At 40.2% G+C, this 12898-nt stretch overlaps 1 protein-coding gene across 1 annotated transcript; it reads left to right on the forward strand.

The window, feature by feature from the left end:
- The first annotated feature begins 574 nt into the window (after positions 1–574).
- LOC133122594 (amine sulfotransferase-like) lies at positions 575–5088 on the forward strand. The gene is made up of 6 exons (XM_061232643.1): positions 575–740; positions 2010–2215; positions 2498–2624; positions 2946–3040; positions 3160–3340; positions 4961–5088. Exons 1-6 carry the CDS (start codon positions 575–577, stop codon positions 5086–5088), a joined length of 903 nt encoding a protein of 300 aa, XP_061088627.1.
- Positions 5089–12898: the final 7810 nt, after the last annotated feature.

The following is a 12898-nucleotide window of genomic DNA, read 5'->3' on the forward strand; positions in this document are numbered from 1 at the left end:
CTGAAATTCAGATTCAGAACTCAATTGTCTCTAGCGTATAGCAAAAACAAAGGAATTCACCTTGCTGTTCCAATACTTTGGGAGGGAACTGTATACATCCAGAGAAAATAAAAGTTTTCCATCCCTCAGGTCAGGTGCAATGGTGAGGGAAAATTAACCTGACTTTGGTTTGCATAACCTTTCAAAAAGAAGAAAATGTCAAAGAATGCAAATCGTTTGTACATTCAAAATATTCATATTTGAATATTCAAAAGTCAAGGTAAAGGTTTGCCTCTGTATGTGCCAATTATTCTCTGTTTCTACACTTCATGAGATCACTGGAATACATCAGCAGATTGATATCTATTGAAATCAGTGATATATATTGACGACTTCATCTTCACTTTCACCAAGTGAGGCTTCTGTTGATCTGATTTCACTTTGTGCTTAAATGACTGCCATCTAGGCTGAAAGTGTTGGGGTTTTTTTTCATAATAGAGCAGTGGTTAGTGAGATGGTGTGTGTGTGTGTGCGTGTGCGTGTGCGTACACATTGTTTGAGTTCCCTCTTTGTATTTCCATCTCATTTCAGACTGATGGCTCAGCAGGAGTACAAGTGTCTTGGCGATGCCTTGTTCACGTACAAGGGAACCGTCTTCTTTACTACTGACACTTATAAACCTACTCCGGAATATATTGACAGCTTGGAAAACTTTGAGATCAGAGACAGTGACGTTTTTCTTGTCACTTACCCAAAATCTGGTGAGACTTTCCTTGATCTGAATTGAACTTAAATGGCTGCATGTAAGCTGAAGCTGCTGCATTATTTGAATGTGAATCCCACTGATTAAGTACTACAGTCCAGTATAATTATAGCACACAGATTAAGTCCTATAGTCCAGTATAATTATAGCACACTGATTAAGTACTATAGTCCAGAATAATTCTAGTAAATGTATTACGTACTATAGTCTTGGAGAATTATAGTACATTTTACATATAGTACATTGATTATGTACTATCATCTAGTATAATTATAGTACATTGATGAAGTACAAAAGTCCAGTATAACTACAGTATATTGATTATGTACTCTAGCCAAGTATAATTATAGTAAATGTATTTTGTACTACAGTCTAGGAGAATTATAATACATTGATTATGTACTATCATCCAGTATAAATATAGTACATTGATTATGGACTGTAGTCCAGTATAATTATAGTCCATTGATTAAGTATTATAGTCCAGTATAATTACAGTACATTGATTATGTACTATAGCCTGGTATAATTGTAGTAGTTGTAAATGTACTACCTATTGATTATGTACTATAGTCCAGTATAATTACAGTACATTAATTATATACTATAGTCTCGTGTAATTATAATACATTGATTATGTACTACAATCTAGTATAATTATAGTACAGCTGTAAATGTCAGGAAAGGAGAATTGTGGAAGAGAGCCTAGGAAAGGTGAAAAAAAGGTAGGATTAACGTACAGTTTGAAAAGGTGTGTTTTTAGTCTGCGTCAAAACAGGGGGAGGGATTCTGCCGTCCTGACAGTGGTAGGCAAGTCATTCCACCACTGAGGAACCAGAAAGGAAAACAGGAGTGAACGTGCAGCTCGACCGGCAGGTGCTCGTTGTGAGGGAACCATAAGGCGACCAGAGCTGGCAGACCGGAGTGGTCTAGCTGGGGAGTAGGCAGTGATTAAGGATTGGATGTAAGGTGGGGCAGTCCCCTTTAGCAGCTGGAAATGCCAACACTCGGGCCTTGAATTGGATGTGTGCGGCAACAGGAAGCCAGTGGAGGTCAATGATGAAATGATACTCCTCAACGAGGAGTGGGTAATAAAAGGCGAAACGTGAGGAACTTAAGACAGAAAACAGAGAAACACAGATGTCAAAAGGGCACAGACCTGACAAGTACATTTAGAGGCAATACACCCATTTTGCATGTTTCCCTCCCACTCTCCCTCTCTCTCTCCATCGCGCTCTCGCTCTCTTTCCCTCCCTCCCTCCCTCAGGCACAGTATGGACCCAGCGCATTGTTACCTTGCTGTATGAAGAGGACTTCCCAGACTCTCTGGACAAGACCACATTTCAGCTCATGCCCTGGGTGGAGTTTTTAGGTAAAGGTGCGGACTACACCAAAAGGCCATCACCCAGACTGTTCAGCTCCCATCTGCAGGAGCACCTGGTCCCCAGAGGCCTGCAGGAGAAGAAGGCCAAAGTAAGTTGTCAGGTGGAGGTGCCCCATGGACATCACACATTGTACTCTTCATTTATGTCCATAGACTGTAAACCTGTACATCCTGTAGGTCAGTGTAGGTTCAGTAAACTTACTGTGCATGTATGAGAGTACAAACATGGCTGCTGATAGTAGGAGTCCTCAAACTATTTGTGTGGTGGCACAGACATTTAATCACAAAGCTCGGAATTACGATTAATTAGATCCACAGTTTTCATTCATTTCATATGTGTGACACTAAGCCTGCTGCATCTCTTTGTTCAGGTCATCTACGTCACCAGGAACCCCAAAGATGTCCTAGTTTCTTACTTTCATTTCACAAATTTCATGCTAGTACTGGAGAAACACAAAGACTTCGATGAAACACTGGATAAATTTTTCTCCGGTTGGAGTAAGTTTGTGTCAGGGTTCTAACAGCCATTAAAGCTGGGGTAGGCGATCTTTGCTTCATTTAGTACTTTTTCTTTTATCCAAAGCAATGTACAAAAAAGTGCAAAGTGCAAAGAACAGTACAGAACAGGTCGGATGAGGAACAATTCACATAGGATTGGCTGTAAAGTGATGAACATAGGTCTAGTAAACAATGTTTACATTAAGTAAGGATCTACAGTACAGAGATATACACATTAACGACATGCATTGTTGTATCCATTGTGCTTTTCAACTGGTTCAGCCCCCTAACCCTGAATCTTGTTTTAACTGATCTTTGCAGTGGTTGGTGGTTGCTGGTTTGACCACGTCAAGGGATGGTACAACAACAGAGACAAGTACAACATCCTCTTTCTAAGCTATGAAGAAATGATCAAGGTGATGTGGGGGGTAGGGGTAATTTGTATACATAACACCAGACACTGTGGAATTTCCTCCAAATTCTATTTGGTGTCAAATGTTAAAGTACATCTCCAAGTTTTGCTTTTTTCTTTCAGGATCTGAGATCTGTTGTTGTGAAGATCACTGAATTTGTGGGGAAAAATGTGTCTGATGCAGCAATTGACAAAATAGTGGAGCGGGCCTCCTTTAAGGAGATGAAGGTCGATCCTTTGGCAAACTATGAATTCCTGCCGGATCATGTTAAGGAGAAGGAGAAGGTGAAATTCCTGCGCAAAGGTAAGCAAAATCACCTGATGTCATCGTCATGGTCAAGTACTCAAGCCGATACCAATAATAATAAAAAAACTTTATTTCGAAAGTAGTAAAAATAAGTTAATAGACGTTGACTGATGTTCATACCATCTTGACGCTCACCCTCGAGGTACAAAATACTTGAAGATATTTAAGATATGTACCTCGGAATTAGTAAATATACAACTGCAAAAATTGATTGTACACTAATAATATATCTGTATAAATGGATTGTTTGTGAAGAATGAAAGCTACTTGTACTGGAAAAGAAGATCTGCTGAATGCCTTTTACCTCCGGAGACCCAGGACGACAAAAACATGTTGCAGTGAAAAAATTCAACCCCTCCTGTATGACTGAACTCAGAGTCTACCAAGTCCAGCTTCCTGTCCTTACCCTCTCATATTCTCCACCCATCCACAAGGCAGGCAACATTCTTCACCTGGTTTTCATAAGGTCCTGCATGACAACAAACCCCTCGGTAACACCCCTCTGTATATCTCACCATCCTTCATCTCTTTTTCTTACCCACTCTCCTCTAACACATCATCCATGCCTCCCTCCCACCATCCGCTATCACCTGTCAGCGCAATCTATGCCACCTTTCAACCTCCACCCTCTCCTCTATAATCCTCTCCTCCATACCATCTTTGGTATGGTGGTATAGACTATAATGGCACTTAAATAGTTATATAGATATTGTTGTGTTTTGTATTAGCTATTGTATTGTTGTACTCGAGGTATTCTAGCTGTGGTATGATAGTTTGGAAGTTGATGTATTCTTCAAGGGTTTGGATTGGGTTCTGATTGTATCTGTATGGTCACACTAGGACTCAGAACTGTACTGTCCTCTCAGGTCCTTCATACTTGTACTTGATCTGCACTTCGTTGTACATCGCTCTGGTTAAGAGCGTCTGCTAAATGCCTTGTATTGTAATGTAAAATAGTCTGGGTTACGGAGTCACTCCACTCTGCTAAAGCCAAATCCCTCTCCTCTGTCCTCATCTTCTTCGGCCTTCGATACAGTCAACCATGAGATGCTGCTCTCGGCGCTAACGGGGATGCACTCGCATGGTTATCTTCCTACCTCTTTGGTCGTTCCTACCTGGTGACTTGGAGGGGCTCAGTCTCTGACCCTCGCCGCTCAATTCTTGGTCCCCACCTCTTCTCTCTGTACACTATATCTCTTGGTTCTCTTGCCATGACTTTTCTTACCGCTCTTATGCCGTTGACACGCAACTCTTTCTTTCCTTTCCGCCGGATACTCAGGCCACCATGCATATCTCTGCCTGCTTTGCTGACATCTCTGTGTGGATGACCTCCCACTAGCTGAAGCTTAACCTTGGCAAGACTGAGCTTCTCTACATCCCTGCTAAATCCTCTCCGACAATTGACAATCCGACAATCGTCCTCTCACATGTGATGTCCATGGGGCACCTCCACCTGACAACTTACTTTGGCCTTCTTCTCCTGCAGGCCTCTGGGGGCCAGGTGCTCCTGCAGATGGGAGCAGAACAGCCTGGGCGATGGCCGTTTGCTGTAGACCGCACCTTTAAGTCAGTTCATTCAAGTTCATTGTTATGTCTGTGTGTGTCGTTGTGATTCAGGTACAATTGGGGATTGGAAGAACAACCTTACGGTGGCTCAGAGCGAACACTTCGACAAAGTCTTCCAGGAGAGGATGAAGGACTTCCCTCTGACTTTTGTCTGGGACATTAGTGAGCTCCATGGCTGATGGCTCTGTTTCAGATGTCCTCTACAAAATGCACAGAATATACTGTATATCTGTGTGGCATAGTTACCCATTGTGTCTTCATTTAGTCACATTCTTTCATTTTCAATATGGAACGATAAATATTATGCTATAAAATGCAATATCCAGCAGTATTCATATGGTGTCAAACCAAATAAAAGGCATAGGCCTGACAGAAGTGTATTCATAGTTGACATATTGTTTTAGGGGAGATTTAAAACATTTTTAATTGTCAAATTCCTTTTTTCCTTTGTTTGAAGCACATTTTAATGGGCCATTATATTTTGATTATGTAACCCAGTAAGAACAACACTAAATTGACTACTGTACTCTCAGGTTCAACTGAAGGAGCGAGGGATAAGTTAGTGGCAAAAGTAAACACAGGAATATTTACTTTCCCAATCAACAAAACAGTGCAAATCACAATTCCGATTCAATTTCCCAATATAAAAATAAAAAATATAAACAAGAGTAAAGTGTCCCTTCACAGCTTATTGCTGTCTGATATCAATGTTCATTAAAGTCCAGTCCAAAGTTTGCATCCATGTCCGTCCAAGTTTATTCAGTGTGTGTTACCCGGGTAAAGTGTGTTTGTATGCTTGCTGCGCGCAGCTTAGATCTTATCTGCTGCAGGTGTGAATCTTCAGGAAGATGATGATGGAGAGTTTCAAATCCTCTCTGCCCTGCCTCACTTCAGACAGGAATCCTGGTTGGGATCGACGCTGTCCCACAAAGGGCAGATCCAGCACTCAAAAAAAAAAAAGTAGCAGGAATAAAATGATCAATTACTGTACAGTATAGTATCTCTCTTTTCCCTTTTAACTAGTGTAACTTATAATACTAAAACCTGACATCATTAATGGTTTTTAACAGTATTAATCAATCATGTTACACAATTTCTCGCATCTCTACTCAATCATGTTTTTTCTCAGTCACATTTATGCATTTTTAAGCATCTCAATATGAACTTTAACATCTTATCTATATCATGAAAATCTGAAAAACCCACACATGTACAATTCATGAATATTAGCCAACGAATAGCACATTTTTAACCTCTTAACATTGAACATGGCGCCCAGAATGCCGCAGTAAAAATTACCGTTCCTCAAGTGAAAATAAATGCATTTCCAGAACAAAAACAAGCATATTCTTACTCATTACAACATCTCTGTAACTTTTACAGTTGACTCCGATTGGTTTTTCAATACTACTAATGTTCAATACTACTTAATAATAACCTAAATTAAAACATTACATGTCCGCTAGCCTGTCCCGCTAGCATGTTCCGCTAACAGCGTAGCATGCTAACAAGTACCTCACCGGAGTCCTTGGTCATATAAAACAAAAGAAAGCAAATCCTCCGGTTGCAGCCGTCTGGGTCTCTCTCACCGCAACTTCGAAAATGTGCAGACTCATAAGTATGAAAATAAAGCAGTGTTTCTTTCATGAAAATGCTATTTACTCTACTTGTGGCTATACCATGGTGGCAGCATCAGGCTACGCTGGAGTGTCTTGGTCCCAGCATGCAATGCTTACGTCCATTTACTACACAGCACAGCGCACTCTAGTGGCCATTTTAAGCAACTACAGTTATCTCGAAACACAGTTTCTTCATAAAATTAGACATTAATATGAAAACTATTTAGTACGAAACCAAACAACAAACAATAGTCGGTAAACCCAAAGCTGTACTTTTATAGGGGTTACAATTATATTTGTCATAATGGACGCTTTCTGTGCTGATTAAAAATTGCATTTCAATCATGGAACAAGAAGGAAATACTCTTGTTGAAAAGACAAGATAAATGAAAATGATTTTTGTCACACAGTCTCACGTACACACAAATAAATGTGCACTCCTGCTCATACTGGAACACCATATTGTGAATAGACATGAATGTGCACAAGCTCCTCTTTGACCTTTGACCTGATATTTCTCTTTGATTTACCTGGGGTGCGTTCAGCCCCAACGAAACGTAGCAAAACGTTTATTTAAATGGAAACGGTGGTGCATTGAATGCCCTGTTGTGTTATGCAAGCGTTGCAACTATGGCGGCTGAGAAGGCCATTCTTTGCGTTCTTTTCGAGGAATTTTTGGAGCCTGATGAAATCGGTTTAGAAACGTATTTAATCCTACAAAATACGCTTGATGTTACCGTCACTGCCCTTGCCGTCCAGCAGAATAGCAGAGAACATCCCGATCGAGTGAAGGAGTATGTGGAAACTGTGGTTCCTAATTATAACGATCCAACATTTGCTTCGCATTTCAGGATGACAAGGCAAACATTTCAGGTGAAGGATAATCCACTTCTTACCTTCGAGACTGTGTTACGAGTATTAGGCCTATTTACTAATAAAATACTTACGACAAATGTGTCTTCTAATGTCTTCAATTGTTGCAGACATCAAGCTGCAGTGGATGCATTTGTAAATGACTTTATTTGGATGCATTGTGCGCACTGCCTTTTTAAATACGGGGCGGGGTTTATATACACGTCGCTGCTGATTGGGTAACGCCTCTGACACACCCACCAAACGAGAGAAAACATACCTCAAAGCCTGTTGCACACCGTTTTACACCGTTTTGAGGAAACACGTCGTTCAACCCGGAAACCGTAGCAAAGCGGTACACACCGTTTTCAGATTGAACATGCCCCTGGTGTTGCTTCAACAATTACCTCAGTTCCAGCTATTTAAAAAGGCAACCTTTAAGAGTATCACAGAATGAAGCTTCAATCAGTTATGCTGCTGCATGGATGGGCCCCTCTGTGGCTGGACCAGGAAGGAGCTGTTTGTGCTCAAAAATCCATCAATTCAATTGTTCTTTGCAAAGAAGCATGGGCTAAAATTCCTCCACAGCAATGTGAGAGACTGATGTCAAATAATAGGAAGTGTTTGGTTTTTGTTTTGGCAGCTTGGCAATTATTGTGGCTAAAGGTGGGATAACCAGTTATTGGGTTTAAAGGGGCAGTTTGTTGTTGACAGGGGTGATTTGGGTGTTTCGATACCTTTTTTCGTTAAATAAATTAAATTGTAATTTCAAGAAAATGTTTTGTGTTTTCTCAGGTTCCCTTTGTCTAATGTCACATTTTGTCTAAAGATCTGAATCCATACAGTGTGAGAAATATGCAATAATAAAGGAAATCAGGAAGGAAGCAAATACTTTTTCAAGGCACTGTATGACCTTATAAACATATTGTCAAGTACCCTTAAATGAACTGCTCTCTTCACGCTGAAATGCAGCTGTTTTCCTGTGAGCCTGATTAGATAAGCATGGGGGACCTGTAGCTGTACTCATTCTGTAGTGTAGCGTGTGGAAATGGTCATGTGACAGGGAGGGGGAACAGGCCTGAGAGTGGGGCGTGAGTTTGTGAATGTTCAAAGGGTGCCAAAGAAAAAGTTTGTCTCCATATGTGCCAATTATTCTCTGTCACTGGAATACATTAACAGCTTACAGCTCTTTCACAGCAGTGAAATAAAGAAGTGAGACTTCTGTCGCTGCATTTATGCTTTTTTCATAATAGAGCAGTGGTTAGTGTGTGTGTGTGTGTGTGTGTGTATCTGTGTCTGTTACGACTGCCGCTGTTTTTACTCCATATTTGTTTTCAGGGATGCATTTTGCCATTCCTGAGAGTTTGGGATGTGTTTGATTGTCACTGGGGCAGTACCCTGTAGGCACTTACAGTACCCCAAGCTAGCAATATATAATTCATTTGTATCTCTTTTACTTAAAGAACATTCCCATTTGTTCCCAAAGAGAACATTACAGTACTTTCAGGGTACATCCTTGAAGAACAATATCTCCACTGTCACTTTATTTCTGAGAGTGTATCGGACGTCCTTACCTTATCAAATGAATCCCTAATGACAAAAATAAGATCAATAGAACTTTGATGATAAATTGTGATATTTATATATTTTTTGCGAATGGCTACCACTGTTACATTGCACTGAAGATGATAGTTAGCCTTATTGTGTGTGTCGTTGTGTCTCAGGGACTGGAAGGAAACCCTTTATGCTCTTTCTGACATTACATTACGGACGGCAGGCGGAGGCGTAGTCGTGGGCGAAGCGGGAGTCGAAACCATGAAACAATCAGCGAAGCAAAAGTACAAAAACGGTAGGCGAAGACGTAGTCAAAAAACAACCGATGGTCACAAAACAGAAATCAATAATCAATGGTCGGTAAACAGGCTTGGATCGTAACGTGTAATCGACTAGGCTATACATGCGGGTGTAGACAGGTGCAGACAATTAGTTAGAGCGTAGCAAGGAAATGGAAAACAGGTGCGCTGGATGACAAGTTTAACAAGGAGATTAGTAATCGTTAGTAATAAACCTATCCTGCCCTAGCATTAGTAAATTAGTAAATGACATGCAGGAGAAACATAAGGTAACATGAACACATGATTAGTTTGTTAGTTTCTACCCAATCCTGATCTAGCGTTAGTAGTTTTAGTAAATAGACAAGTGGAAACAATTAGGGAGAGAGAGAGAGAGAGAGAGAGAGAGAGAGAGAGAGAGAGAGAGAGAGAGAGAGAGAGAGAGAGAGAGAAAAGGCGGAACGCAAGGTTTGCGGAAAAACATGTAAAAGTGTATGCATAAACAACGACCAGTTAACGTAACAATAAACATGCATCAAAACATAACACAAAGCGAAACTAAGACGATAATCACTCAACATAACCAGGAAATATAAACGTACGAAAACATAACTAGACATAACTAAACATGACAAGAAAATAAATCGTAACGAAACATAACTAAACAACAAGACGAACCTAGACTGACATAATACATGATAAGACAATACAAGACTAATACAAAATGAATAAACATAAAACATGGCGAGACAGACCTGAAACGTGACAACTGAATTGCTTTTAGTCTTGAAAAGCATTCAGTTTCGAAATTAGACAGAAGTGTAGGGACCAATATTGTTTCCTTTGGGTTGGTTGGTTCCCGTGGACCTTCCCTATTTTTGTTGCTTAGGTCCGCTTCAGTTTAGAGGAGTGAGAGGAAGAGTTTGGCGCTTTAGCCCTTTCCAGACTGCCTGTCAAATCTCGTTTTGTCACGGCTCAGGTCAGATTTTCGGTTGGCGTATCGCCAGTGAGTTTGGTTCCCTTTTTCAGTTATTTTCTCACACAAAACTCGCCCACTTCTTTGGGGATTTCGTGCTAGTTTGCACTTTTTCACGGTTTTGTTTCAGTGGGCAGTTCGCCAGGGAGTCTCTCTCCTGTCTTCTGTTTTAGATTCTTCTCCTAGTAGCCCCACATTCGTGAGCCTATTTTAGTGGTTATCCAACTTATCGTTGGTAACTTTGTGATCCCTTCGCTGTTGGTCTCCCGGCCCTGCTCCCTCACAATTTTGCATTTCCTTAGAAGTAAAAGGCACGCACAATAGGTGGTTGACTTTATTCTGTCGCAAAAACAGAATTTCAAACACATTGATGGTTCATAAGAATTTAAATCCCCCTAAAATGATAAATCATCTTTACAGAACAAATTTCTGTGAGGACCATGTCCTGTATTTGTTTTACACAACATGCATGCCACTGAATATTGCATTTTATCGCATAACATTTGAAACTTTCTTCGGCAATATATACTCCCGTATCCTATTTATCTAAATTGAAAATTAAAGAATGCTTTCTTAAGCTACAAAATGAAACACATTCAGCAACTATGCAACACAGATATGTAGGTCCGTAAGTACAGATATGGATGGTGGCACAATTACTTTGTTTTACCTTGTTTTGGCTCTGTGCTCCAGCACATTTGATTTTGAGATGAAACGACTGAGTGTAGGCTGGCACCTTTAATGTGACCACGTTTACCTCCATATCAGATGATCCATGTAGGAATCACATCCCTTTTTACACATTGTCCCACTATTTTAGGGGGCCGAAAGTAATTGAACCACTCACTTCTCTGCTGTTTCTGATCATTCACTTGTAGGGGAGAGTGGGTTAAGTTGTCACGCGGGTAAGTAGTCACACTGTTAGTTCCTCCAAAACAACAGGCACTACCCCAAGAATTGAATTGCCATTTTGTGTTCTTCCTGTTTACATGACAAAATCACACTAATCTGAGGTGTGGATAATTTTCTTATGCTACAACTTCAAAAGTACAAAAATGGCTCAAATTAAAGGTAGCAATCTGACCTCATTTTCAGTTACATTTCAAATCCAATGTGCTGGAGTACAGAGCCTAAAGAACATAAATGTCACGTTTCAGGTCTGTCTTGCCATGTTTTATGTTTATTCATTTTGTCTTAGTCTGGTATTGTCTTATCACGTATTACGTTAGTCTAGGTTCGTCATGTTGTTTAGTTTGTTTCTTGTTACGATTTATTTTCTTGTCATGTCTAGTTATGTTTCGTTACGATTATTTTTACCTTGTTATGTTGAGTGGTTATCGTCTTAGTTCGTTTAGTGTTATGCTTTGATTTATGTTTATTGTTACGTAGACTGGTCATTGGTTAAACATACACTTTTACATGTCTTTCCGCAAACCTTGCATTCTCTCTCTCTCTTTCTGTCATTCACACCCTAATTGTATCTATTTTGTCTATTTATTAAAACTACTAACACTAGATCAGGATTGGGTAGAACTAACAAACGAATCATGTGTTCATGTTTCCTTACGTTTCTCGTGCATGTCATTTACTAATTTAATAATGCTAGGGCAGGATAGGTTTATTACTAACGATTACTAATTACCTTGTTAAACTTGTCATCCATCGCACCTGTTTTCCATTTCCTTGCTTTGACTACGCTCCTGGGATTCGTCCCGAATAAAGCCCTGACTGGACTTTATCCAACTACTGTTTCTGAGTCGTGCATTTTGGGTCCAACCCCCACGCACCCGTCTCAATAAATTGTGTCACTTTCAGGTACTTACAGACCTCACTGTATATTCTGTACATTTTGTAGAGGACATCTGAAACATCAGCCATGGAGCTCACTGATGTCCCAGACGAAGGTCAGAAGGAAGTTCTTCATCCTCTCCTGGAAGACTTTGTCGAAGCGTTCACTCTGAGCCACCGTAAGGTTGTTCTTCCAGTCCCCAATTGTACCTGAATCACAACGACACACCGATAACTATGACCTTCAGTTTAATGTAGCAGGGGTTAGTTACATTGTGACATAAAAAAAAAAAAAAAATTATATATATATATATATATATATATATATATATATATATATATATATATAATTTTTTTTTTTTTTTTTTCCCTGTTCATAGTTTTACAAACTGATGAATGCAATAAATTCCTTGATACTTTGAAAGGTTGCCTTTTTAAAGGAGTAACAATGTTACACTTGCAAGTTGTCTTTAGGCAACAAAAAAATAAATATGCATTCAAAAAATATATAATTCAGTCATTTAAATGTATTTTAAAACAAAATGTAAAAATTTTAGGCCTAAATTTCCCATTATAAAAGTTCTCTGGAACTGGCGTGGTAATGAGAACTGTCAATTAGCTATGACGTGCCCCTGTAAGGGTTTCCTAATGTATTTCCAGGCACTGTCCGCTAGAGGGCGCCCTTGTCTACCTACAACCTTTTTGCGCTGCTAGACGCAAGCCGTGACAGGCAGCCGGTGGAGAGAAGTAGGCAGGGTGGGATGCCATGAGAGCGTTTGGGAAGGTTGAAGACCCGATGATCTGCTGAATTCTGGATGAACTAGTTGGAGGGGTCTGATGGTGGACGCTGGAAGGCCAGCCAGGAGAAAGTTGCAGTAGTCCAGGCGGGTGAAAACCATCACTTGGAGCAGGAGTCGGGTCG

The sequence above is a fragment of the Conger conger genome, chromosome 2, assembly GCF_963514075.1.
Source record: "Conger conger chromosome 2, fConCon1.1, whole genome shotgun sequence".
In the NCBI taxonomy this organism is placed as follows: domain Eukaryota; kingdom Metazoa; phylum Chordata; class Actinopteri; order Anguilliformes; family Congridae; genus Conger; species Conger conger.

Bases quoted from the DNA above. Each gene is read 5' to 3' on its own strand.
- LOC133122594 (XM_061232643.1), top strand. From the start codon at position 575: ATGGCTCAGCAGGAGTACAAGTGTCTTGGCGATGCCTTGTTCACGTAC. The intron at 2,625-2,945 runs GTAAGTTTGTGT...TGATCTTTGCAG, and splicing joins TAAATTTTTCTCCGGTTGGA to TGGTTGGTGGTTGCTGGTTT. The intron at 3,341-4,960 runs GTAAGCAAAATC...GTTGTGATTCAG, and splicing joins GGTGAAATTCCTGCGCAAAG to GTACAATTGGGGATTGGAAG.